This window comes from Etheostoma spectabile, chromosome 1, assembly GCF_008692095.1.
Source record: "Etheostoma spectabile isolate EspeVRDwgs_2016 chromosome 1, UIUC_Espe_1.0, whole genome shotgun sequence".
NCBI classification, from domain to species: Eukaryota; Metazoa; Chordata; class Actinopteri; order Perciformes; family Percidae; genus Etheostoma; species Etheostoma spectabile.
In genome coordinates this window covers 4,983,239-4,997,338 of record NC_045733.1, presented here as the reverse complement: position 1 = coordinate 4,997,338, position 14,100 = coordinate 4,983,239, and the positions used below count along the sequence as shown (strand labels likewise).

General features: G+C 38.8%; 1 protein-coding gene across 1 annotated transcript; it reads left to right on the top strand.

The window, feature by feature from the left end:
- The first annotated feature begins 3,034 nt into the window (after positions 1–3,034).
- LOC116691918 (AFG3-like protein 1) lies at positions 3,035–13,715 on the top strand. Its single transcript, XM_032519837.1, is given in 17 exon segments — positions 3,035–3,436; positions 4,857–4,947; positions 5,070–5,129; positions 5,226–5,344; positions 5,884–6,033; positions 6,133–6,207; positions 6,622–6,743; positions 6,853–6,922; positions 6,925–7,113; positions 7,302–7,439; positions 7,655–7,808; positions 7,910–8,017; positions 10,513–10,538; positions 10,540–10,639; positions 10,795–10,919; positions 12,503–12,697; positions 12,990–13,715. Coding segments are annotated over 17 exon segments (2,046 nt in total). The 5' UTR covers positions 3,035–3,316; the 3' UTR covers positions 13,194–13,715.
- The last annotated feature ends 385 nt before the right edge of the window (positions 13,716–14,100 follow it).

Below are 14,100 nucleotides of genomic sequence, written 5' to 3'. Positions count from 1 at the left end.
ATGGGAATTTTGACAAAAATCAAAATTTTGTACTGTATTATGTTTTTTTTCTATCTAAATGTAACATGTGGCCGGGTCAAAATGTTCTGCATTTGCTTTCCCATATTTGTTGTGAAATAGGGGGACCCGGGGCTAAGTTACCACTGCCAAGTCATTTTTCCCAGCTTTTTTGCCTCATAAAGGGAAAAAAACAAATTTTCTGTGTCTCATGACCTATCCTGTCATTGGTGGCTACCATGGACTTTGCGCCTAATCACTGCTTAGAAAGGGGCCTCCCTTGAAAATTCCAAAAAGGCACCCTTTTCATCCTGGGCGGGGGACCACAATACTTTTTGATAAAGTATTAGGGACTTAATTAACTTGCACCACAATAAGAGCTCCCAAATTTGGTTCCCTGTACTCCATTTGCTTTTTCCTGCATCCCCGGTTTTGATTGGGTCTTTTGTGGGGTTTTCACAGTTGCGGGGGGAAAAAGGCAGCCCCCTGCTGCAGTGAGGGCGGATAACAGCGGCAACTTTTAGCAGTTTTATAGAAAAAAAAAGGTTAATGTACTTAATTTTTAAAATTATACATTTTGCAGGACGGTTGACGTTTTGACTTATTTTTTGCTGACGTTTTTTGGTAAAGGAAGTTCCATGTTTCATTTTCTTCAAAACAAGGAAAAAAAATTTGCCGTTACCCCCCCGGTCGTGGGGCTGTACAGGGAGGGGGTTTGTCGCAAGAATGAAAATGCGTGGGGGCCCCCGGCGTCAACAATTCTTCCGTCATGCGGGGCCGTTTGTAGTTAAAAAATGCGTCCCGTTTCCCGATAGTTGCAGTCTTCCCAAAAGGCCAAGGGAAAGGATTGACGGGTTTTTACCTGTCGCTGCAAAAATTCACCCCCTTTTTTGGCGGTGGTGGGTTTTTTTAGGCCCTTTTCTACGATACCATCTTCCTCTGGGTACTTTTTTTACTTTGCCCTTTCAGGATAAAGTGCAGTTTTCACAATAGAACCGCTTTTTAAAAGCTCCCCTTTTTAATTTTTAAAAACGTTAAAACGGTTTAAAAATAAAATAGAGACTTTAAATGAATTTGTCTCCTAAAAAAATGGTAAAATTTGCTAAAACACTAATAGTACCCTTTAAATAAAAAAAATCAGGACACCATTAATAAACATTTTATGCAAAAATTTTGGGTGTTTTTATGTGTCTTTTTGAGATTTTTACAGAAAAACTCCACAATTTTCCAAAGGGTCCCGAAGACTGAACCAAAGGACCTTCCAAATGTAAAGATGAAAAATTTGGGCGGCCACCTGATTTGCGATTTGCACTTGTTCATTTTGGTTACCGATCATAAAATATAACAAAGACATTTTTGCTTTGTTTTGGTTTTGTTTTTTTATAATGTTTATTGTGTCTTTAATTTCCGTCCATAGAAGAGCGGGGTATCAGAAACCCTTTGGAAATTATATATATATATATTTTTTTTTTCCAATTTTTAATTAAACAAACAGTGTTGAACAGTTTTTGGGTGGGGATTTGCTGTTGCATTGTTTTTTAAAAATGTACAAAATAAAATTCCTATGGGAAAAAGCCACCTTGTAGTAGGGGGTTTGAGCAAGTTTTTGTATATAACTTACACCTGGGCTGCTTAAACCTATGCCAACCATGAACAAAATTTTGAGGTTGCCAATTGGAAAATGATTTGAATTTTTAAAGGATTTTCCAAACTTTTTTCCCAAAGACAAATTGAAAATTTACTATCCAGAATTTCCTTCCTCCAATTGTATGTTTTGGTTTTTTTTATAAAAAAATTTTGTAAACGGGTTAAAAAGAAAAAATGGGTTCCTTCTTGTTACTTTTCAAGCATCTGTATTTTGGGTATTTAATTTGTATCACACAAAAAAAATGTTACTTTTTTAATTTTTTCAGAAAAAAATCATTTAAATTTGTTACCTTTGCAAAACTCCCTCTTTGCCTTTATCTCACCCCAAACACCTTTCGTTTTCCACCCCCCTTCTTTTTAAGCCTTTTTTCCTTTTCAATTTTTATCAACTTTATTTTTTAACATTTTTCAGAAAATATTTCCAAGCCTTAAAGCAATATTTGGTAACTCTTTACAATAAGGTACACAAAAAAAGGGTAGTTACTGTTTTTGAAAGGGTAACGAATGATTAGTTATCCTTTTTCAAAAGGGTAGTTACTAAAAAAAAAGGGTAACTAATCATTTGTTACTTTTTCAAATACAGTAACTACCCTTTTTTGTGTACCTTATTGTAAAGTGTTACCTACATTTTTCTTGTTTTGCAATTTTTTGATGAAAAAGGTTGTCTACACAATCATTATACTATCATTTGAAATATTAATACATACTATATATTAGCAACACATATATAATCAAAGCATGCATTACCAGTACATAGAGTACATACATACAAGACAAGGAATAAGAAGTTAAATTTGCATTCCCTTTATTCAAAACTATGAACTCATTTTAAACAGTTTACTCTGTGTTTAATACGGTTCAGATTAATGCATGTGTAGCAAATACATGTGAAGACTTATAAACACTTTGGGCCTAAGATAGTCCGGTTACATTGTGGTCCTAATGTCTTAATACACTTGCCATCATGTTTATGGTGTTAGTCTTAAAGTACCCAGAGCACATGTTGTCCAGAAATGACAAAGATGTTAAGTGACACCTTTGGTAATTTGTAAATGTTGATCTCAAGTATTTGTTTTAAAATAAGGAGTTGTGGCTGTATTATCTTTCAGCATGATGTACTGTATTGTATTTTTTTTTTTCAAACTAATTGACTTCAGTGTGTAGGTGAAACCCATGCCCTGTTATAAAACGTGGAGTTGTGCTTGAATAAAGTGATAAAATGCATTAAAGCTGCAGTGCTGTGGTTAACTCTAGTTCAATTTTCACCTGTTTATGGGTTATTTATGACTAATATTATTATTGCAGTGGGCCCCTTTGCCATAGATGTGTAACACTTCCATTTTAAAACTAAGCACAGCACACTTCATTAGCATTCACACACTAGGCTACTACTGACCAGGCGTCCGAACTGGTCCTATCCTCTGAACAATCCCCTAATCCTTACCTTAACCACTCGAGTTGAGATGCCTAACCCCAACCAATCGAGCTGCTTCGTAGGGGCGGGACTTGGCGTGGCCATAGTGGGATTCGCAATTTTGTACCGGTACAACTTGAGTCGGAGAACACACGTCCAGTGAAGCCCGTGTGCAGCCGTCTACATGGTAGCCAGAGCCCGAAGTACACCGCTGTGGAGATAGGTCTGGCTAAGCCGAATGAAAGTAGCTGACACACGATGGGGCTGCTCTCTGTGAGTATCGGACCCTTCCGGAACCGAGTGTGGGCTCTGCGGACGTGGATTCGAGACGTATCCACTATTTCAGCTACTTTTCGCAACGGCGACGTACTCGCGTCGGTACGGTGACATTGTTTTTGTACTTCTTATAATGTAAAGTCGCTACGGTCCTCTCAAAACTTGTTTTGCAACAGATAACGTTGCTCGTAGAAGTTGGAGACCTGTGTGACATTAGGTTTGTCGTGGGAAAGAAGAACACATTGTTCCTCTATGCAGGAGGCTGCAGAGCCCCCCCCCCAACCTGTAAACAAACAAACAAACTGCAGCACTGCTTATGTATCATTCCTCAGTTGTTTGTAGTCTCACGATGTGTCCATTTGATAATGTTTAGTTTAGGAGTCAGCTTCATAATGTTTTCTCTAAAGGGGGCGTTTCACGGTTGGCCCGTGCATTCTCAACTTTTTCATTCATTCAGTTGCATTTACTTAAATCATGGTTATCAGACATGCAAGTTATTGAATATAAAACAAACTTGGTTGTATAGAGGTTCGCTGGCTGGGATGAGGCATCTTACACTTTGCTGACTTGCTTCCGTAGGCTTTAACTGCTTTTCTATTGAAGTAGAAAAATCAAACCAGAGAAACTTCAAGTTCAGTCTGATTTATTTTGCCTGTTGAGATACATTATTTTGTTGATGTCACATGAGGAATATTTTCCACTGGGAGCTGACACTTTATTACACAAGTAATACATAGAGTTTTCTCTCTGGTGGACTTTCCATGTAAATAGAGCCCAAAAAACATTACATTTTTGTATGTAAGTTGTAAGTTTAACTTATTTTGTTATGTTTTTATTCATAGTTAACTTAATATGTCGGGCATCTTTAATTAAAAATAGATTATTGTTCAACAATAACATATTGTTTACTCAGATATATTTTGAGATGTAAACAAAATGTCAGATCAGTTAACATAATATTGTATTTTTTATGATTTTCAATTGTCAATATTACATTGGCTGCAAAAACGAGAAACCGCAATCAAAGATTTTGCAGTTGTGTGAAAGGAACTGATATTTAAGATACTACCAAAGGTGTTTAGTACCTAAAATTACCCCTTAAATATAATTGAATCTGTGTTAGATATGCTCACGCTGTGACAGATATGTGAGTAAATACCATGTCAGCTATAAAGCAACTGTTCACTATATAAGTGGGTTATCAACAGCGTTGCATTGAAATTAGGCTTACACAGACCAGTGTGCTCATGTTAAAATGAGATTTCAGTAATCCTGTGAATAATGTTGTCGCAGGACAGACTTCTCATATTAACACGGAAGCTGGTCTGCCAGACTGATTCAGAAGAGCTGTAGAGTACTGTGGATTATATGTTTAGTTTTGGCTCGCCTATGAACAACATCTACTACATATAACATGTTTAATTGATGCCTTTCTGCTGTATATTTCTTCTCCACGTGTCTTTTTATGACCCTGCCCTGACTGCTAACATATTCATGATATGATACATTATCTTCATTTCAGAGGGCGTCACTGATCCAAAGGACACGTGGAGGTTTATATCGACACAGTCTCCCCCTTGTTCGGTTACTTAGCTCAAACAAACCACCGAGAGGTAATGTACCTCGTTACACTATGTAATGTAGCTAAATGAGTGCACACAGTGGCCTAAATCAATGTGAGCCAGTTGCACTTAGTTATTTTGTTGTTTGTGTGTTTGCTCTTCAATGGGTTCAGGTTTTGAAAAGTTTTTCCCAAAGAGTGAAGAAAGCACTGGCGTCAACAAATCAGCTGAAGGTGAGGGAGGTTTGAGTCATCATCACAAGCAGCATTTAGACATCCTTTGTTTTCATTTCCTCTGCAGTGTATGATTGATTTTCACTTACTATTTAGATGAAAATAGCAAAGAGCAAGAATCTCTTGTAAGGGAAGAGCGGGACACAAATGATGGCGGGGACAAAAGACAAAGAGGAGGAAAAAAGGAAGGATCACACTGGTGGACGCGCTTCCAGGTGTGTTTACTGCTCATTAAAATGCACCACACACAAACACTTCCATATAATAGATTTACTAAAATGCTTGTATACTGTGTGAGATCTTTTAAAAGTCAAATTGAAGCCTAATTTTACTAATTAGTGCAAAATTTAAGTTGCATTTTCCATAATTTGGCATCCTTTGTTCACATGATGACTATTCAAGTGTATAATACTCTTATAGTTCTCTAAAATTCTAAAATGTTCCACTCATTACATATATTGGTCACCTTTTACTTGTTTATTAACTTTAATTGATTCTTAACCAAAATGTATGTTTATGCTGTGTATTTATGTTAAATTAGCATAAGATGATATATTGTCAGACTTTCCAACGGTCAAACATTGGAATTGATATTTTCCTAAAAACATATACTGGTCATGCTCTACTTTTTAAAGGGTGCTAATAGTTGAAAGGCAGCATACTGCCTGGATTGTCATGACATGCTGACAGCCTCTTTAATCAATTCATCTATCTCTTTCACCTTTTTTATTATTTATCTTTTTATATCTAACAGGATGATTTTCCCCTGGAGGAAAAAACAGTGCGGTACTTTGCAATCGGTGCTGCCGGCATGACCTCAGCTTTTTTGTACTTTTACTTCCAAGAGACGGGGATGCAGATCTCCTGGAAGGACTTTGTACAGCACTACTTAAACAAAGACTTGGTAAGAGGCAGAGAGTGTTTTAGTTTTGGTATCTTCTGTCTTTTATCTGTTTGTTTTTGCAACCATGTTGACAAATTGGTTTTTGTGCTCTCTACACAGGTTGATCACCTAGAGGTGGTCAATAAACAATACGTCAAAGTAATTCCTGCCCATGGAGTGAACACGTCAGAAGTGGTTAGTTGCATAAATATGCTTATGTCCTTTTTCCTTTCATATAGGTCACTCAGTTGGTTAGGGTTAGGGGTATTTCAAATTGTTGCTTAACATTAACACAAGCAGAGAAGAGTCATAAATTTGACAAATTATCTTAATTTAAGGCCCACTTACTGTGTTTCTTCTGAATTGTCAATGGCGACTGAAAACTGAGGGAAATCCATCCAAATCCAATTCACTAGTTAGGTTGATGGCATGCGATCCTACCAGAGCAAGTCTGACTGTAGCAGCAAAACCCTAGAGTGCATTGAAATGAGCAACAGTGCAATTTATTGCTTATTTCTATTTGTAAAACAATTTATGTCCTCCTTTGTTATTTCTTCATGAAAAAGTTACACAGTCTTGGTTATGTTTTATGTTGTGTGTATGTTTCAGAGCTATTTGTGGTTCAACATTGGCAGTGTGGACTCATTTGAGCATAACCTGAGGATGGCACAGCAAGAAATGGGTTTGGACTCACAGAAAGTTCCTGTATTCTACAGCAGTGAAAGCGATGGGTGAGAGTTGAATCTGATGAGTTCCTAAAACTTTCAAATCAAAGTAACTCTTATGCAAATTGCATTGGTTGACGATGTCTTAATTGAGCTTCTGTCTCCCTCCCCACAGGGCACTCCTTTTCAGCGTTCTACCAACCTTACTGCTGGTTGGCTTTTTACTTTTTGCCATGCGGCAGGACCAATGGCAGGAGGTTCGCGAGGAAACCCCTTCAGCATGAGTGAAACCAAAGCCAAGGTGATAAAAGGCAACATCGGCATTCAGTTCAAGGATGTCGCAGGCTGTGAGGAGGCCAAAATGGAGATTTTAGAGCTTGTCAACTTCTTGAAGAACCCGCGGCAGTACCAGGACCTAGGCGCCAAGATCCCAAAGGTGTGACACGCTGTATATAAAGTATTGTGGCATAAGGTTGGGGGGTGAAGGTGACAGGAACATTTTAAATTGATGGATTGTTTCCCCCTTCTAAGCATAGCTATGAATTGAGTTTTGAAGTTTCTCCACCTAGTAAAGTATTCATGGAGATACTGGTAATGATCATTAAGCAACACCTTTCTTTTCAGGGTGCTGTGTTATCAGGCCCACCTGGCACTGGCAAGACCTTGCTAGCTAAGGCCACTGCAGGAGAGGCCAACGTGCCCTTCATCACTGTCAACGGCTCGGAGTTCCAGGAGATGTTTGTTGGCGTGGGTGCAGCAAGGGTCAGTACCGGGTTAAATGCAAGACTCTGCCAACGCGTTTTGATGCCATATGATGGGTTGCATGCAGTTCATGCTGCTGTTTGGCAACATCATTTGTAACACAATGATTCTTGATTCTCAGACTTCATGGGCCACACTCTCTACTGGGTGAGCTAGAGGTTGCCTCAATTTATAAGATTATGTCAGTGATTTCTCTTGACTCTGTCCTGTATTAGATAAGGGATACGTTTGCCATGGCTCGAAAAAATGCCCCCTGCATTCTTTTCATTGACGAGATTGACGCAGTTGGCAGGAAGAGAGGCAGGGGGAACTTTGGAAACCAAAGCGAGCAGGAAAACACCCTCAACCAGTTGCTTGTGGAAATGGACGGTAGGTAGTTATGGGACCACTTTTAGTGTTCAAGCCTTTCTCCCATTCTGGGTGCAATATTTCACAAGATCTTTACATGCTTTTTGTTTTTGTCATTACAGGGTTCAACAGTAGCACCAACGTGGTCGTGTTAGCCGGCACCAATCGAGCTGATATCCTGGATCCAGCTTTGATGAGGCCAGGACGCTTTGATCGACATATATACATAGGTAATAAGTAGCACTTGTCTGAGGTCGGCTTCCACACTAGCTCTCCCCTGAATAACTCTTGCTCTCTACATTACATTATTAATGGGTCAATTTGTCAGGAACATTTCAGTTCATCATTTGCGTGCACTTGAAGAGTTTTTGATGTAAATCTTGCCCCTGAAATCATACCAAATAACCAAGCTCATAATACACCATATCTTTTGCTACGTTCACACCTCGCATTCACACTGCTCTGGGGCCTCATTTATAAACGTAGCATACGCACAAAAGAAGACATATGCTGCTCTCTACGCAAGAATTGGGATCTTACAATTAATATCCGACACAAACACCTGTTTTAAACATCTGCAGTAAAAAACGGACTAAATAAAACAAAATAGTATCATAAATTCAAATAAAGATATATTTGTGAAAAAATAAAACTCAATATTTTGTAACTATATTGGAATGTAATGGAATGAATAATACGATAAACAGGACAATAATGTTTACACTGATGTTGTTTTTGATGCCTCCGTCTGGCGGAGCACATGGTTTTGATATGGTCATCGTATTTAGTATTAGTGTTTTATACAGTGTTTATATTTATGGCTTTAGGTTGTCTTATTTTTTATTTTAATGCTTGTTTTATTGTAGGTCTAAAGCATGTTTTAACATTGTGAAAGGTGCAAGCAATAGAACGTTTTACTAATTACATGCTCCTTGCGCTGAACTATTTGTCATTTGCAATTAGAACAAATTTTGACACCTTTCGCTTTTTAGTTGCAATCAAATTGATGGTTGTAAAAACACATGACATGCGTAACGACAGACAATGGCTGGCTTTGCAATATTGGAAGATGGGGCAAATGGCAAAAATGCATTTCTGCCTGTCTGTGCTATTTTGGGCCTAGCGTTACAGAGGAGCATTCAGAGAAACCCCGCCGTGCCTGGCCCACTTCAAGATGGGTCAGCTCCGGCGTCCTGTGGCATAAACACTTTCTCTGTGTAGCGCTAGGTGTTTTTTTGCATCAACTTTGCAAAGGCCACAGTCCAACCTTTTGAGGCTGTGGCATTAACTGCGTCTGCAACATGTTGCCATTCTACAGCTTTTTGGCATTAGTAATGCCCCCACTGTGCCCTCCAAATATATTATCCTCTGTTTCCACCTCTCTAACAAGAACGTAAACTTCACTTTGAGTGAAAGTCCTTTGCTTTGTTTTCCTCTCTGATCATGATGTCGATATGATTGAATGTTAATTTGTGGCGTTTCACTGAATATTTAAGGGAAACTATGGGCGTGACATGAAGCCGCCAAAGCTGCGCCACATTTATAGTCAAATGCGATTTATAAAGGGAATCCGGCGTAGGACGTGCGTTCGCACGGTTTTTATAAATCCAAATATTTCTGTGCAGAGCCCCTAAACCGCAGAAATTTGAAAACACTTCTGACCCTGTTTTGGAATCTTGGGGATTTTGTTTCAGTCTCAAAGGCCGCAAATGGAGAACTTTGACAACACCAACGCTGACGCTATTGTTTCACCACCGGATTGGGTCATGATGCCTCGTTCTCTCAGACTAAGCTACTAACGTTACCATGGCTACTACCAGCAACGGGCCGAGTAGACATGCTGCCTACTGTTTACCCCGGCATGCGCATGCCAAGTATACGTGAATGGTCATGGTCACTAATGCATGCAGTTTTAACTGTGTTAGTGTTGTTGCCTGCGCTTACTGTATAGTTGCCATAGAAATTAGCTTCAAACGCATAAGATTTCCGTCTGTTCTTTTTTTGCACCTGTTCACTTGTGATTTCATTAAAAGCGTGTGTTGCATACTGTGCGCTTTTATCTTTGTGGTTAAAATGGTTGATCTATTTCTGCCTGCTAAAATCTAATTTGCTTTACGCCAGCAGTGCTGGACAGTGGTGGGCAGGGAGCAGTTGTCTATTTGACAAAGAAAACTGGGTCAAAATGAGAGAGCTGGCTTTCTATAAAAGAAGGATTAGATGCCAACATAAGAGATGGGATACACTGCTCTTCTCTGTTTTTAAGTCTTTGTTCCCTTCCCTTCAGTCTTTTCTTTTTACATGTAAACAGTAAGGTTTAACAGTACGTTTATATAATACAGCCACACTACTAATTCATTTTTGGGCAGTAATAAGTTAATCATTAAGTCACTCATTGTGAAACAAAAATAACTTTTGGGTTAAGCCTGAATAACAATGCATTTTTTTGTTTTGTTAAGGTCTTCAAGGCCACACGTTCAACGATTGCTTAAGGACTCAGATTTAATGGGTTCTTTAAATGTTCCTCAAAGTGCATAGACAACCATGGTGTCTATAGCTATGTATTGCCTGCCTAAAAATTTGTTAGTAACATTATCATGTGATGGTGTTACTTTAGTATCTGCTTTAATTTCATTTTGCTCACTCATTATTCTTTTGGATTAAAAAAGAAAATGTCCTGAAAATTCATGATGTTTTTTCTTCTTCTTTGTCCTTTTTCTTTCTACAGGCCCACCAGATATTAAAGGCAGGGCAATCCATCTTTAAGGTGCATTTAAGACCTCTGAAGTTGGACACTATTATAGAAGTAGAGGCCTTGGCCAGGAAGCTAGCTGCGCTAACCCCAGGTTTTACTGGTAAGAACAAGAGCTGTGTGTTGATGTTTGCATGTGAACATACAGCTCAATCTTTGGATTATCTACAGGGATCATACAGTTTGTCTTCTGCATCTCTTGCTGAATTTATCATACCACAGTCTAACTTTGTTGTGGTGGCTCCTTTTGTGTTTCAGGGGCTGATATTGCTAATGTGTGTAATGAGGCCGCTCTAATAGCTGCCCGACGCCTCAACCAACATGTCAATACTAAGCACTTTGAGCAGGCAGTCGAGAGAGTCATTGGAGGTAAATTGGCATGCACTTGATATTATGTCAACACTCATAGAATGACAGTTGGATATGGGTTTTACACCTTTAATCAAGTTAGTTAGTAGTAAAAGCAATTGCTATACATTTCAGTAATATGGAGTTTTAATCAATTGTATACTGATTGTACAATTGTATATGATTATTTTTATATAAATCCATAAATGTGAACTTTGTGCTTTAATTGTGTTGATGTATATATATATAATATATATATATATATATATATTATATGTATGATGATGATGTATGTATGTATTAATCAGTATACTCAATTCACCTCCTACTCATACTTACTTGGATGATATACTGATGTAATGTATGTTGATTAGCTGTTAATAATGCAGACACCGTCAACTTACACCTGTTCTTAACGTGCATTGAACTCCAGATAAGGTATGCTTGAAATAACGCACTATACGTGCATATGTGTGACTTCCGTGTACTCAAGGTCTAGACAACCCGACCCCTCATACTGTATCATGAGCTGACACGGGCACGTTCTACACATAACCTTATCTTTAAAAGACACACCCGTGCATTTTCTCCTCCCACGTGACTTACATGGTTCTCAGCCTGCAAAAGACTGGTTTTCACTTCTACAAAAACTAGATTGACGGTATTTACCAATGTAGTGGTTAATGCTGTGGCAGTGTTCCTGTACCCCTCAGCTGTCTTAGTACAAGGAAGGTTGTTTTCCGTATCTCCTAGGAACATACCTTACACCAGGCTGCAACTCTTGAAAATGTTCTGTGCTGGCCTGGGTCGAGTGCTGAGTCAGGTTTTCTTCTCGGAATCACACTAGGGGCCGGTATGTACCTCATCGGTAAGGTACGAGTTGCGTATGCATAGGTATCCCCACAGTTCAACATCTGTAACAATACAAGCAGGAAATTGTTGGGTATACACAATATTACTGTAATGTAAGATTGGACCAGTGAGCAAAACTTGTGTGATGTGAAATTTGTTACCTTCAGATGCTAAGTGGTTCAAGATGATTTCTCAAAGTGTAGTCGACAAGTAATTGTGGCAAAACAGCCATCTTGGGCATGACACTAAGCAACTCTAGCTATATTCGTGATTCTGCAACAGCAGTCCTGCAGCACAGCGTAATACCCACAAATTAACAATCATTTTTTAACAGACTATTTCAGAAGTCAGCACTTTTTGTGATAAAAATAATTGTACTGTAAATTGTAAAAATGATTTGGAGCCAGTTGATCATAAACTTTGTGGTGATTTGGTGAAATTATTGCTTATCCTTCAGTATGCTAAGTGTGTTTCAAGATTGATTTTCTCAAAAGTGTAGTGACAAGATAAATATGTGAAAAAGCAGCTCTTGTGACACTGTACACTAAGCAACTACTAGCTATTATTTCCGTTGAATTCTGCTAACAAGTAGCTTCCTGCAGACAAACCGCTAAAGTACCAACTTGAAGATTAGACTATATTCTTTTTTTACTGCCCAGACTATTTCAATTAGAAGTCACTTTGCACTTTTTGTTAGTCAGAGAATGATTTTGTAACCAAATGCACATAAAAAGCAGTACAGGACTCATTTTTTTTCATATTTTAGGTTGTACAGTTTGGAATGAATGAGGCAGTGGGTCAGATGTCCTTTGACCTCCCTCAGCAGGGTGACATAGTAATTGAGAAGCCCTTCAGTGAACCCAAAGCCCAGCTTATAGACCAGGAGGTCCGCTTGCTTATAGATGTTGCCTTCCAGCGAACACTTCAGCTTGTCACCGACAAGAAAGAAATGGTGGAGAAGGTGAGAAGTATTATCACTGACGAAAAAACGATGGAGAGAAGTTAACATGAAGAGTCTCGTACTCCAAAGCAGCTCCCTAAACAGTACGATGCAGCAACATGATAGCTCTTTTATGTTCACTTTAAATTAGTATTTTTAAAAACTGGAAGAACTGTTACTTTTACTATTAGTTGTAACTACTGCATCTGTTGTTGAACTCAGCAATCAGTAATGCCACTTGCTTTTTTATTGATGGAGTTAGCCATCATCTTTAAAATGCTTCTTGTTTACTGTTAATGGTCATGTGTTGCAGGTGGCAAAACGTCTGCTAGATAAGGAGATTCTAGACAAAGCGGACATGGTGGAGCTGCTAGGAAATCGTCCCTTTGAGGAGAAGTCATTGTATGAGGAGTTTGTTGAAGGGCTGGGGGAATTTGCAAAAGACACTTCTCTACCTGAAGGGCTAAAGAACTGGAACAAGAACAAAGGAAAGGAAAAACACCTGCAGAATCAATAAAACTATTACTAGATGAGAGTTTACGGTACCCTAGGAAGCTCGACAAATACCAAGAGCTGGTGGAGAAGAGTAGGAGCTGAGGCTGGCGGGCCCTTTGTGAGCCAATCAGAGTTGGCTGCCAGGGGTTTGTTGGGCGCTTAATTTGCTAAGCTCTGACTGGGCTCAGAGTAACTGGAGCTGCAAAGAGGTGGGCCATCCTCACCATAACTGAAGCCGCAGAGAAAACCACAAGGTGGCTTTGGATAAAAAAAGCAAGCCCATAGATTGGTGCTAGGGGGATGCCAGCAAGGATCTGATCAACCAAGGCTGTGTTAACTGGGGAAGGGGGTATGGTGTTGAAAGACCCAAAACCCCCAATGACCCCAAGAGCATCACTGATGATGATCATCCCAGTACATCCTAGAGATGTTTCTTGAAACCTGAAGAGTGCAATTATGGCTCATTTCACTGGAGGTGCCTTAATTCAATGCTCTGAGGCAGTCATACAGGGCAATGACACTGACAAACGTACCACAGAATAATCTGTACAAAACTGATTTCACATGAGATATGCTTTTTAATATTCAGCATTAGTTGACATCATGTGATGAATACATTTGTTGTGGTGGTATCACATGAGTTGTATTTTTATTCTGAGGCTCATTGACCTTATCCAACCTTAAATCTATAAATCTATTAAGAATTCTGTCTTCCCTAAGTGGGGGAAACCAGCTTTCTTCTTGTTTCTCAGATTCCAAAGACTGTTTTAAATATTTCTTTACACTATTGTACAATGTGACATTGATAGCATCATCATTTGTCACAATACTTACACTATAGTCTGGTTATGCGTTGGTTTTCATACTGTTTATTTTGTTAATCATATGAAATGACATCCAAAACGCGTAAGGACTCAAAGTACGGAGAT